Consider the following 13,078-nt stretch of genomic DNA (forward strand, 5'->3'; position numbering starts at 1 on the left):
AATGATCTGTGATGTCCCCCCCTGGGACAAAGTAAAAAAGTTTAAAAAAAAATTTTCCACATGTGTAAAAAAAAAAAGAAAAAAATTCCTAAATAAATAATAAAAAAAAAATATATATTATTCCCATAAATACATTTCTTTATCTAAATAAAAAAAACAAAACAATAAAAGTACACATATTTAGTATCGCCGCGTCCGTAACGACCCAACCTATAAAACTGCCTCACTAGTTAACCCCTTCAGTAAACACCGTAAGAAAAAAAAAAAAAAAACGAGGCAAAAAACAACGCTTTATTACCATACCGCCGAACAAAAAGTGGAATAACACGCGATCAAAAAGACTGATATAAATATCCATGGTACCGCTGAAAACGTCATCTTGTCCCGCAAAAAACAAGCCGCCATACAGCATCATCAGCAAAAAAATAAAAAAGTGATAGTCCTGAGAATAAAGCGATACCAAAATAATTATTTTTTCTATAAAATAGTTTTTATCGTATAAAAGCACCAAAACATAAAAAAATGATATAAATGAGATATCGCTGTAATCGTACTGACCCGAAGAATAAAACTGCTTTATCAATTTTACCAAACGCGGAACGGTATAAACGCCTCTCCCAAAAGAAATTTATGAATAGCTGTTTTTTGGTCATTCTGCCTCACAAAAATCGGAATAAAAAGCGATCAAAAACGGTCACGTGTCCGAAAATGTTACCAATAAAAACGTCAACTCGTCCCGCAAAAAACAAGACCTCACATGACTCTGTGGAGCAAAATGTGGAAAAATTATAGGTCTCAAAATGTGGAGACGCAAAAACTTTTTTGCTATAAAAAGCGTCGCTGGGTTCACACTTGCGTTTTTGTCTGCAGCGTTTTTTGCACAAAAAAACGCATGCGTTTTTTCCCTATATTTAACATTGAAAACGCATGCGTTTTTTTTGTACGCGTTTGGTCGCGTTTTCAAACGCATGCGTTTTTTTTCTGCATGCGTTCATTTTCAGAAATACAACCTGCAGTATTTTCTTGTGTTTTTAAGCACATGTGTTTGCGTTAAAAACGCATGCATTTTTATCGAAAAAAAACAGAAAACACACTGAAAAGCCACCCACCACCATCAAGGTGATAAAGGGATCCAAACCCTAACCCTAACTCTACCCCTAACCTCACCCCTAACCGTTTAATGAACATTTTCTGACAGTCATAGCGCCACGTATTTCAGTGCCACATATTTCAGTGCCACGTATTTCAGTGCCACGTATTTCAGTGCCACGTGTTTCAGTGCCACGTGTTTCAGTGCCACGTATCACGTATTTCAGTGCCACGTATCACGTATTTCAGTGCCACATATTTTAGTACCACATATTTCAGTTGCACGTATTTCAGTGCCACGTATTTCATTGCCACGTATTTCAGTGCCACGTATCCCGTATTTCAGTGCCACGTGTTTCAGTGCCACGTATTTAAGTGCCACGTATCACGTATTTCAGTGCCACGTATTTCAGTGCCACGTATTTCAGTGCCACGTATTTCAGTGCCACGTATTTCAGTCACGTTTAGGGTTAGGGGTAGGGTTAGGGTTAGGGCTAGGGTTGGAGGTAAAGTTAGGGTTGGGGCTAAAGTTAGGGTTGGGGCTAAAGTTAGGGTTAGGGTTTGGATTACATTTACGTTTGGATTAGGGTTGGGATTAGAATTATGGGTGTGTCAGGGCTAGGGGTGTGGTTAGGGTTACCGTTGGGATTAGGGTTAGGGGTGTGTTTGGGTTAGGGTTTCAGGTAGAATTGGGGAGTTTCCACTGTCCAGGCACATCAGGGGCTCTCCAAGCGCGACATGGCGTCCAATCTCAATTCCAGCCAATTCTGCGTTGAAAAAGTAAAACAGTGCTCCTTCCCTTCCGAGCTCTCCCGTGCGCCCAAAAAGGGGTTCACCCCAACATATGTGTTATCAGCGTACTCGGGACAAATTGAACAACAACTTCTGGGGTCCAAGTTCTCTTGTTATCCTTAGGAAAATAAAAATTTGGGGGGCTAAAAATCATTTTTGTGGGAAAAAAAATATGTTTTATTTTCACGGCTCTGCGTTGTAAACTGTAGTGAAACACTTGGGGGTTCAAAGTTCTCACAACACATCTAGATAAGTTCCTTGGGAGGTCTAGTTTCCAATATGGGGTCACTTGTGGGGGGTTTGTACTGTTTGGGTACATCAGGGGCTCTGCAAATGCAACGTGACGCCTGCAGACCAATCCATTTAAGGCTGCATTCCAAATGGCGCTCCTTCCCTTCCGAGCTCTGTCATGCACCCAAACAGTGGTTCCCCCCCACATATGGGGTATCAGCGTACTCAGGACAAATTGGACAACAACTTTTGGGGTTTAATTTATCCTGTTACCCTTGTAAAAATACAAAGCTGGGGGCTAAAAAATCATTTTTGAGAAAAAAAAAAAATTATTTTCACGGCTCTGCGTTATAATCTGTAGTGAAACACTTGGGGGTTCAAAGCTCTCAAAACACATCTAGATAAGTTCCTTAGGGGGTCTACTTTCCAAAATGGTGTCACTTGTAGGGAGTTTCAATGTTTAGGCACATCAGGGGCTCTCCAAACGCAACATGGCGTCCCATCTCAATTCCAGTCAATTTTGCATTGAAAAGTCAAATGGCGCTCCTTCCCTTCCAAGCTCTGCCATGCGCCCAAACAATGGTTTACACCCACATATGGGGTATCATCGTACTCAGGACAAATTGCACAACATTTTTTGGGGTCCAAATTCTTCTCTTACCCTTGGGAAAATAAAAAATTGGGGGCAAAAAGATCATTTTTGTGAAAAAATATGATTTTTTATTTTTACGGCTCTGCATTATAAACTTCTGTGAAGCACTTGGTGGGTCAAAGTGCTCACCACACATCTAGATAAGTTCCTTAGGGGGTCTACTTTCCAAAATGGTGTCACTTGTAGGGAGTTTCAATGTTTAGGCACATCAGGGGCTCTCCAAACGCAACATGGCGTCCCATCTCAATTCCAGTCAATTTTGCATTGAAAAGTCAAATGGCGCTCCTTCCCTTCCAAGCTCTGCCATGTGCCCAAACAATGGTTTACACCCACATATGGGGTATCAGCGTACTCAGGACAAATTGCACAACATTTTTTGGGGTCCAATTTCTTCTCTTACCCTTGGGAAAATAAAAAATTGGGGGCGAAAAGATCATTTTTGTGAAAAAATATGATTTTTTATTTTTACGGCTCTGCAATATAAACTTCTGTGAAGCACTTGGTGGGTCAAAGTGCTCACCACACATCAAGATAAGTTCCTTAGGGGGTCTACTTTCCAAAATGGTGTCACTTGTGGGGGTTTCAGTGTTTAGGCACATCAGGGGCTCTCCAAACGCAACATGGCGTCCCATCTCAATTCCAGTCAATTTTGCATTGAAAAGTCAAATGGCGCTCCTTCCCTTCCAAGCTCTGCCATGCGCCCAAACAATGGTTTACCCCCACATATGGGGTATCAGCGTACTCAGGACAAATTGTACAACAACTTTGGGGGTCCATTTTCTCCTGTTACCCTTGGTAAAATAAAACAAATTGGAGCTGAAATAAATTTTGTGTGAAAAAAAGTTAAATGTTCATTTTTATTTAAACATTCCAAAAATTCCTGTGAAACACCTGAAGGGTTAATAAACTTCTTGAATGTGGTTTTGAGCACCTTGAGGGGTGCAGTTTTTAGAATGGTGTCACACTTGAGTATTTTCTATCATATAGACCCCTCAAAATGACTTCAAATGAGATGTGGTCCCTAAAAAAAAATGGTGTTGTAAAAATGAGAAATTGCTGGTCAACTTTTAACCCTTATAACTCCGTCACAAAAAAAAATTTTGGTTCCAAAATTGTACTGATGTAAAGTAGACATGTGGGAAATGTTACTTATTAAGTATTTTGCGTGACATATGTCTGTGATTTAAGGGCATAAAAATTCAAAGTTGGAAAATTGCAAAATTTTCAAAATTTTCGCCAAATTTCCATTTTTTTCACAAATAAACGCAAGTTATATCGAATAAATTTTACCACTAACATGAAGTACAATATGTCACGAGAAAACAATGTCAGAATCGCCAAGATCCGTCAAAGCGTTCCAGAGTTATAGCCTCATAAAGGGACAGTGGTCAGAATTGTAAAAATTGGCCCGGTCATTAACGTGCAAACCACCCTTGGGGGTGAAGGGGTTAAAGGGGTTTTCCCACAAACAAAGTTAATTTTAAAGTTGATTTTAATCAATACATCTTGGAATCATAACAATCTTCACAATTGGATGTGTTTAAATAAAATGTTCCTGTGCTGTGATAATCTTATAAATGTGTTCCTGCTGTGTACTGTGTAATGGCTGTGTCTGACATAGTCTCATCATACCACAGCTCCTGGGCCAGGGGGGGGGGAGGTTGGGGGGTGAGTGGGAGTAAAAGAGTATACAGACAATATAGAAGGGGATCACCGCTGATACTTTTTGTGAGGTAAAGCTTTTCCCTGCTTGATTTAAAAAAAAAGTTTTACCTCAAAGAAAAAGTTAGTTGACATCGCATGGTGTAATGTCTGTATACTCTTTTGCTGCCTCCCCTGCCCAGGAGATGTGGTATCATCAGACCATGTCCCTGTACGGTCAGACACGGCCATTACACAGGACACAGCAGGGGCACATTTATAAGATTATCTCAGCACAGGGACATTTTATTTAAACACATCCAATTGTGGAAATTATTATTACTATTATTCCAAGATCTATTGATTAAAATCAACTTTGTTCGTGGGAAAACTCCTTTAACTCAGCAGTTATCGGGATAACAACTAGGTGAAAACAGTGTGCATAGGACTGCTCAGATCAATGCCAATTTGCTCATATAGCTGCGACAGAGAATTTCAGCAACTAAAGTGTTGTCAGGCGCTATTGTGCTCTATGGAGTCTTTTTTTTCTGGCACTTGGTCAATGTCAGACATAAGATTCCACCAATGTGATCTATCGTTAACAAGTTGTAAAAGCGTGGCGTTCACCTTTGAATTTGGGACTGGCAACGTTCTTTTAAATGAATTCCTTTTTGGAAAATCTGAGGTGGAGGTTCTTTACTACACGCACACCAGCACTACACATACTGTACACAGTTAGATAACAATGTCGGCTTTATTACATATGGAAATCTGCCCTTTTCAGAAAGTTTATTGGATATTGTAGTGAACAAGTCTATAAAAAAAAACAGCCTTTCAGTGGCATATTCCTCCATTATAAAATATCTGACAGCTATTGGGTATTTTCCTAGTGAACAAAGTGATATTGCAGACAAATATTTCATCATGACTTTCCAACAAAAACAGCCCTTGCTGCTACTATTTTCCACATATCCTTACATAAAACACATATCGTCCTTGATCCCACTGTTCCATTTCTGAGAATTATCCATCAGAGTTGGTACAAACAAGTTACAAACTTTGCCTTATCTCCCAATGTCAAATAACATACTCAAAGTCTGAAGTGCACTCTTGGAAGACAGCCATGACTATAAAGCACCCAACCGCATGCAGAACACAACCCTTGTCTATCGCGTTACCTTTCCTCATTCTGTAAATGACAAGGAGTGTTTACACAGTACTTTAAGTCTTTATAAATCTATCGGGGGCAGAGGTTTGGCAGGACATTTTGGCATACGTGCCCAAACGACAGCCTACAAACAGGAAATAGTAGAGTGAAGCGTATACTATTTCCCGAGAGCCTGCAGGCACAATTGGAGGTACGCGGAATGATAGTGGAGGCGGCTATGTGAAACTGATGATTAGCAGTAGTGCATAGACGGACTCATAAACCGGCACAGGAAAGGAGTGTAGGATTTCATTACGTTGTTATCAGTGGAATCGGTTCCCTTATAAAGCAGTTTTCTTACATCTTGTAGAAAATAAACACCTTTGGCTTTTCCAGAGATTACAAAACATCTCCATTCACTCAGTCCAAACAGTCACCTCATATTCCCCATAACGTTCTAAATCCAGACATTTCTCTGCAATTTATTATGCATTACTTTCTTCAGTAATTCTCTCCATCACAAGCTAACGGCAATTAGCATGTTTTTTACTTCAAATTTTATTTTATTAAAATTCAAAGAGCCTCTAATGCTCATAATACAAGGTAAGGGAACTGAGTGAGCTTTGAATTAAAATACTCACCTTAACTGTAACTGACGGGACAACTTCAGATTCCACAGCACTGTCAACAGCTTGCTGTTCAAAATAAACACAATTTTATAAAATAGCTTTTGTTACATATTTTACTTTACCATACGCAAACAAATAGGAAACTTTCATGTTAAAACTAAACAGAGGCATCATACTAAATAGTAAAGGAAACCAAGGGGATTGTTTGATATTCACAGTAAAATCTCTGTTGATAGGTATGACTCACCTAGGATGAGGTCAGAGACCTGTCATTTACCTGAAATACAACATACTGAAGGGTCTGAGTTAACTGGACTGACTAAACTAGGAGAAGGTCAGAGACCTGTCATTTACCTGAAATATAACATACTGAAGGGTCTGAGTTAACTGGACTGACTAACCTAGGAGAAGGTCAGAGACCTGTCATTTACCTGAAATATAACATACTGAAGGGTCTGAGTTAACTGGACTGACTAACCTAGGATGAGGTCAGCGACCTGTCATTTACCTGAAATACAACATACTGAAGGGTCTGAGTTAACTGGACTGACTAACCTAGGATGAGGTCAGAGACCTGTCATTTACCTGAAATACAACATACTGAAGGGTCTGAGTTAACTGGACTGACTAACCTAGGAGGAGGTCAGAGACCTGTCATTTACCTGAAATATAACATACTGAAGGGTCTGAGTTAACTGGACTGACTAACCTAGGATGAGGTCAGAGATCTGTCATTTACCTGAAATATAACATACTGAAGGGTCTGAGTTAACTGGACTGACTAACCTAGGATGAGGTCAGAGACCTGTCATTTACTTGAAATATAACATACTAAAGGGTCTGAGTTAACTGGACTGACTAACCTAGGAGGAGGTCAGAGATCTGTCATTTACCTGAAATACAACATACTGAAGGGTCTGAGTTAACTGGACTGACTAACCTAGGAGGAGGTCAGAGACCTGTCATTTACCTGAAATATAACATACTGAAGGGTCTGAGTTAACTGGACTGACTAACCTAGGAGGAGGTCAGAGACCTGTCATTTACCTGAAATATAACATACTGAAGGGTCTGAGTTAACTGGACTGACTAACCTAGGATGAGGTCAGAGATATGTCATTTACCTGAAATATAACATACTGAAGGGTCTGAGTTAACTGGACTGACTAACCTAGGAGGAGGTCAGAGACCTGTCATTTACCTGAAATATAACATACTGAAGGGTCTGAGTTAACTGGACTGACTAACCTAGGAGGAGGTCAGAGACCTGTCATTTACCTAAACTATAACATACCGAAGGGTCTGAGTTAACTGGACTGACTAACCTAGGATGAGGTCAGAGATCTGTCATTTACCTGAAATACAACATACTGAAGGGTCTGAGTTAACTGGACTGACTAACCTAGGAGGAGGTCAGCGACCTGTCATTTACCTGAAATATAACATACCGAAGGGTCTGAGTTAACTGGACTGACTAACCTAGGAGGAGGTCAGAGACCTGTCATTTACCTGAAATATAACATACCGAAGGGTCTGAGTTAACTGGACTGACTAACCTAGGAGGAGGTCAGAGACCTGTCATTTACTTGAAATATAACATACTAAAGGGTCTGAGTTAACTGGACTGACTAACCTAGGAGGTCAGAGACCTGTCATTTATCTGAAATATAACATACTGAAGGGTCTGAGTTAACTGGACTGACTAACCTAGGATGAGGTCAGAGATCTGTCATTTACCTGAAATATAACATACTGAAGGGTCTGAGTTAACTGGACTGACTAACCTAGGATGAGGTCAGAGACCTGTCATTTACTTGAAATATAACATACTAAAGGGTCTGAGTTAACTGGACTGACTAACCTAGGATGAGGTCAGAGATCTGTCATTTACCTGAAATACAACATACTGAAGGGTCTGAGTTAACTGGACTGACTAACCTAGGAGGAGGTCAGAGACCTGTCATTTACCTGAAATATAACATACTGAAGGGTCTGAGTTAACTGGACTGACTAACCTAGGATGAGGTCAGAGATCTGTCATTTACCTGAAATACAACATACTGAAGGGTCTGAGTTAACTGGACTGACTAACCTAGGATGAGGTCAGAGACCTGTCATTTACTTGAAATATAACATACTAAAGGGTCTGAGTTAACTGGACTGACTAACCTAGGATGAGGTCAGAGATCTGTCATTTACCTGAAATACAACATACTGAAGGGTCTGAGTTAACTGGACTGACTAACCTAGGAGGAGGTCAGAGATCTGTCATTTACCTGAAATACAACACACTGAAGGGTCTGAGTTAACTGGACTGACTAACCTAGGAGGAGGTCAGAGACCTGTCATTTACCTGAAATATAACATACTGAAGGGTCTGAGTTAACTGGACTGACTAACCTAGGAGGAGGTCAGAGACCTGTCATTTACCTGAAATATAACATACCGAAGGGTCTGAGTTAACTGGACTGACTAACCTAGGAGGAGGTCAGAGATCTGTCATTTACCTGAAATACAACATACTGAAGGGTCTGAGTTAACTGGACTGACTAACCTAGGAGGAGGTCAGAGACCTGTCATTTACCTGAAATATAACATACTGAAAGGTCTCAGTTAACTGGACTGACTAACCTAGGAGGAGGTCAGAGATTTGTCATTTACCTGAAATACAACATACTGAAGGGTCTGAGTTAACTGGACTAACTAACCTAGGAGGGGGTCAGAGATCTGTCATTTACCTGAAATATAACATACTGAAGGGTCTGAGTTAACTGGACTGACTAACCTAGGAGGAGGTCAGAGACCTGTCATTTACCTGAAATATAACATACCGAAGGGTCTGAGTTAACTGGACTGACTAACCTAGGAGGAGGTCAGAGACCTGTCATTTACTTGAAATATAACATACTAAAGGGTCTGAGTTAACTGGACTGACTAACCTAGGAGGAGGTCAGAGACCTGTCATTTACCTGAAATATAACATACTGAAGGGTCTGAGTTAACTGGACTGACTAACCTAGGATGAGGTCAGAGATCTGTCATTTACCTGAAATATAACATACTGAAGGGTCTGAGTTAACTGGACTGACTAACCTAGGATGAGGTCAGAGACCTGTCATTTACTTGAAATATAACATACTAAAGGGTCTGAGTTAACTGGACTGACTAACCTAGGATGAGGTCAGAGATCTGTCATTTACCTGAAATACAACATACTGAAGGGTCTGAGTTAACTGGACTGACTAACCTAGGAGGAGGTCAGAGACCTGTCATTTACCTGAAATATAACATACTGAAGGGTCTGAGTTAACTGGACTGACTAACCTAGGATGAGGTCAGAGATCTGTCATTTACCTGAAATACAACATACTGAAGGGTCTGAGTTAACTGGACTGACTAACCTAGGAGGAGGTCAGAGACCTGTCATTTACTTGAAATATAACATACTAAAGGGTCTGAGTTAACTGGACTGACTAACCTAGGATGAGGTCAGAGATCTGTCATTTACCTGAAATACAACATACTGAAGGGTCTGAGTTAACTGGACTGACTAACCTAGGAGGAGGTCAGAGACCTGTCATTTACTTGAAATATAACATACTAAAGGGTCTGAGTTAACTGGACTGACTAACCTAGGAGGTCAGAGACCTGTCATTTATCTGAAATATAACATACTGAAGGGTCTGAGTTAACTGGACTGACTAACCTAGGATGAGGTCAGAGATCTGTCATTTACCTGAAATATAACATACTGAAGGGTCTGAGTTAACTGGACTGACTAACCTAGGATGAGGTCAGAGACCTGTCATTTACTTGAAATATAACATACTAAAGGGTCTGAGTTAACTGGACTGACTAACCTAGGATGAGGTCAGAGATCTGTCATTTACCTGAAATATAACATACTGAAGGGTCTGAGTTAACTGGACTGACTAACCTGGGAGGAGGTCAGAGACCTGTCATTTACCTAAACTATAACATACCGAAGGGTCTGAGTTAACTGGACTGACTAACCTAGGATGAGGTCAGAGATCTGTCATTTACCTGAAATACAACATACTGAAGGGTCTGAGTTAACTGGACTGACTAACCTAGAAGGAGGTCAGCGACCTGTCATTTACCTGAAATATAACATACCGAAGGGTCTGAGTTAACTGGACTGACTAACCTAGGAGGAGGTCAGAGACCTGTCATTTACCTGAAATATAACATACCGAAGGGTCTGAGTTAACTGGACTGACTAACCTAGGAGGAGGTCAGAGACCTGTCATTTACTTGAAATATAACATACTAAAGGGTCTGAGTTAACTGGACTGACTAACCTAGGAGGTCAGAGACCTGTCATTTATCTGAAATATAACATACTGAAGGGTCTGAGTTAACTGGACTGACTAACCTAGGATGAGGTCAGAGATCTGTCATTTACCTGAAATATAACATACTGAAGGGTCTGAGTTAACTGGACTGACTAACCTAGGATGAGGTCAGAGACCTGTCATTTACTTGAAATATAACATACTAAAGGGTCTGAGTTAACTGGACTGACTAACCTAGGATGAGGTCAGAGATCTGTCATTTACCTGAAATACAACATACTGAAGGGTCTGAGTTAACTGGACTGACTAACCTAGGAGGAGGTCAGAGACCTGTCATTTACCTGAAATATAACATACTGAAGGGTCTGAGTTAACTGGACTGACTAACCTAGGATGAGGTCAGAGATCTGTCATTTACCTGAAATACAACATACTGAAGGGTCTGAGTTAACTGGACTGACTAACCTAGGATGAGGTCAGAGACCTGTCATTTACTTGAAATATAACATACTAAAGGGTCTGAGTTAACTGGACTGACTAACCTAGGATGAGGTCAGAGATCTGTCATTTACCTGAAATACAACATACTGAAGAGTCTGAGTTAACTGGACTGACTAACCTAGGAGGAGGTCAGAGATCTGTCATTTACCTGAAATACAACACACTGAAGGGTCTGAGTTAACTGGACTGACTAACCTAGGAGGAGGTCAGAGACCTGTCATTTACCTGAAATATAACATACTGAAGGGTCTGAGTTAACTGGACTGACTAACCTAGGAGGAGGTCAGAGACCTGTCATTTACCTGAAATATAACATACCGAAGGGTCTGAGTTAACTGGACTGACTAACCTAGGAGGAGGTCAGAGATCTGTCATTTACCTGAAATACAACATACTGAAGGGTCTGAGTTAACTGGACTGACTAACCTAGGAGGAGGTCACAGACCTGTCATTTACCTGAAATATAACATACTGAAAGGTCTCAGTTAACTGGACTGACTAACCTAGGAGGAGGTCAGAGATTTGTCATTTACCTGAAATACAACATACTGAAGGGTCTGAGTTAACTGGACTAACTAACCTAGGAGGGGGTCAGAGATCTGTCATTTACCTGAAATATAACATACTGAAGGGTCTGAGTTAACTGGACTGACTAACCTAGGAGGAGGTCAGAGACCTGTCATTTACCTGAAATATAACATACCGAAGGGTCTGAGTTAACTGGACTGACTAACCTAGGAGGAGGTCAGAGACCTGTCATTTACTTGAAATATAACATACTAAAGGGTCTGAGTTAACTGGACTGACTAACCTAGGAGGAGGTCAGAGACCTGTCATTTACCTGAAATATAACATACTGAAGGGTCTGAGTTAACTGGACTGACTAACCTAGGATGAGGTCAGAGATCTGTCATTTACCTGAAATATAACATACTGAAGGGTCTGAGTTAACTGGACTGACTAACCTAGGATGAGGTCAGAGACCTGTCATTTACTTGAAATATAACATACTAAAGGGTCTGAGTTAACTGGACTGACTAACCTAGGATGAGGTCAGAGATCTGTCATTTACCTGAAATACAACATACTGAAGGGTCTGAGTTAACTGGACTGACTAACCTAGGAGGAGGTCAGAGACCTGTCATTTACCTGAAATATAACATACTGAAGGGTCTGAGTTAACTGGACTGACTAACCTAGGATGAGGTCAGAGATCTGTCATTTACCTGAAATACAACATACTGAAGGGTCTGAGTTAACTGGACTGACTAACCTAGGATGAGGTCAGAGACCTGTCATTTACTTGAAATATAACATACTAAAGGGTCTGAGTTAACTGGACTGACTAACCTAGGATGAGGTCAGAGATCTGTCATTTACCTGAAATACAACATACTGAAGGGTCTGAGTTAACTGGACTGACTAACCTAGGAGGAGGTCAGAGATCTGTCATTTACCTGAAATACAACATACTGAAGAGTCTGAGTTAACTGGACTGACTAACCTAGGAGGAGGTCAGAGATCTGTCATTTACCTGAAATACAACACACTGAAGGGTCTGAGTTAACTGGACTGACTAACCTAGGAGGAGGTCAGAGACCTGTCATTTACCTGAAATATAACATACTGAAGGGTCTGAGTTAACTGGACTGACTAACCTAGGAGGAGGTCAGAGACCTGTCATTTACCTGAAATATAACATACCGAAGGGTCTGAGTTAACTGGACTGACTAACCTAGGAGGAGGTCAGAGATCTGTCATTTACCTGAAATACAACATACTGAAGGGTCTGAGTTAACTGGACTGACTAACCTAGGAGGAGGTCAGAGACCTGTCATTTACCTGAAATATAACATACTGAAGGGTCTGAGTTAACTGGACTGACTAACCTAGGAGGAGGTCAGAGACCTGTCATTTACCTGAAATATAACATACTGAAAGGTCTCAGTTAACTGGACTGACTAACCTAGGAGGAGGTCAGAGATTTGTCATTTACCTGAAATACAACATACTGAAGGGTCTGAGTTAACTGGACTAACTAACCTAGGAGGGGGTCAGAGATCTGTCATTTACCTGAAAT

At 40.6% G+C, this 13,078-nt stretch overlaps 1 protein-coding gene across 4 annotated transcripts in view; it reads right to left on the reverse strand.

Annotated features, from left to right (window-relative positions):
• Positions 1-13,078, reverse strand: part of BBS9 (Bardet-Biedl syndrome 9) — a 594,435-nt gene that overhangs the window by 301,861 nt on the left and 279,496 nt on the right. For all 4 annotated transcript variants that reach the window (XM_077269285.1, XM_077269283.1, XM_077269284.1 and 1 more), the window contains one exon: positions 6,194-6,247. In XM_077269285.1, the coding sequence (XP_077125400.1) occupies positions 6,194-6,247 (54 nt within the window). The remainder of the gene's footprint in view (positions 1-6,193; positions 6,248-13,078) is intronic.

This window comes from Ranitomeya variabilis, chromosome 6, assembly GCF_051348905.1.
Source record: "Ranitomeya variabilis isolate aRanVar5 chromosome 6, aRanVar5.hap1, whole genome shotgun sequence".
NCBI classification, from domain to species: Eukaryota; Metazoa; Chordata; class Amphibia; order Anura; family Dendrobatidae; genus Ranitomeya; species Ranitomeya variabilis.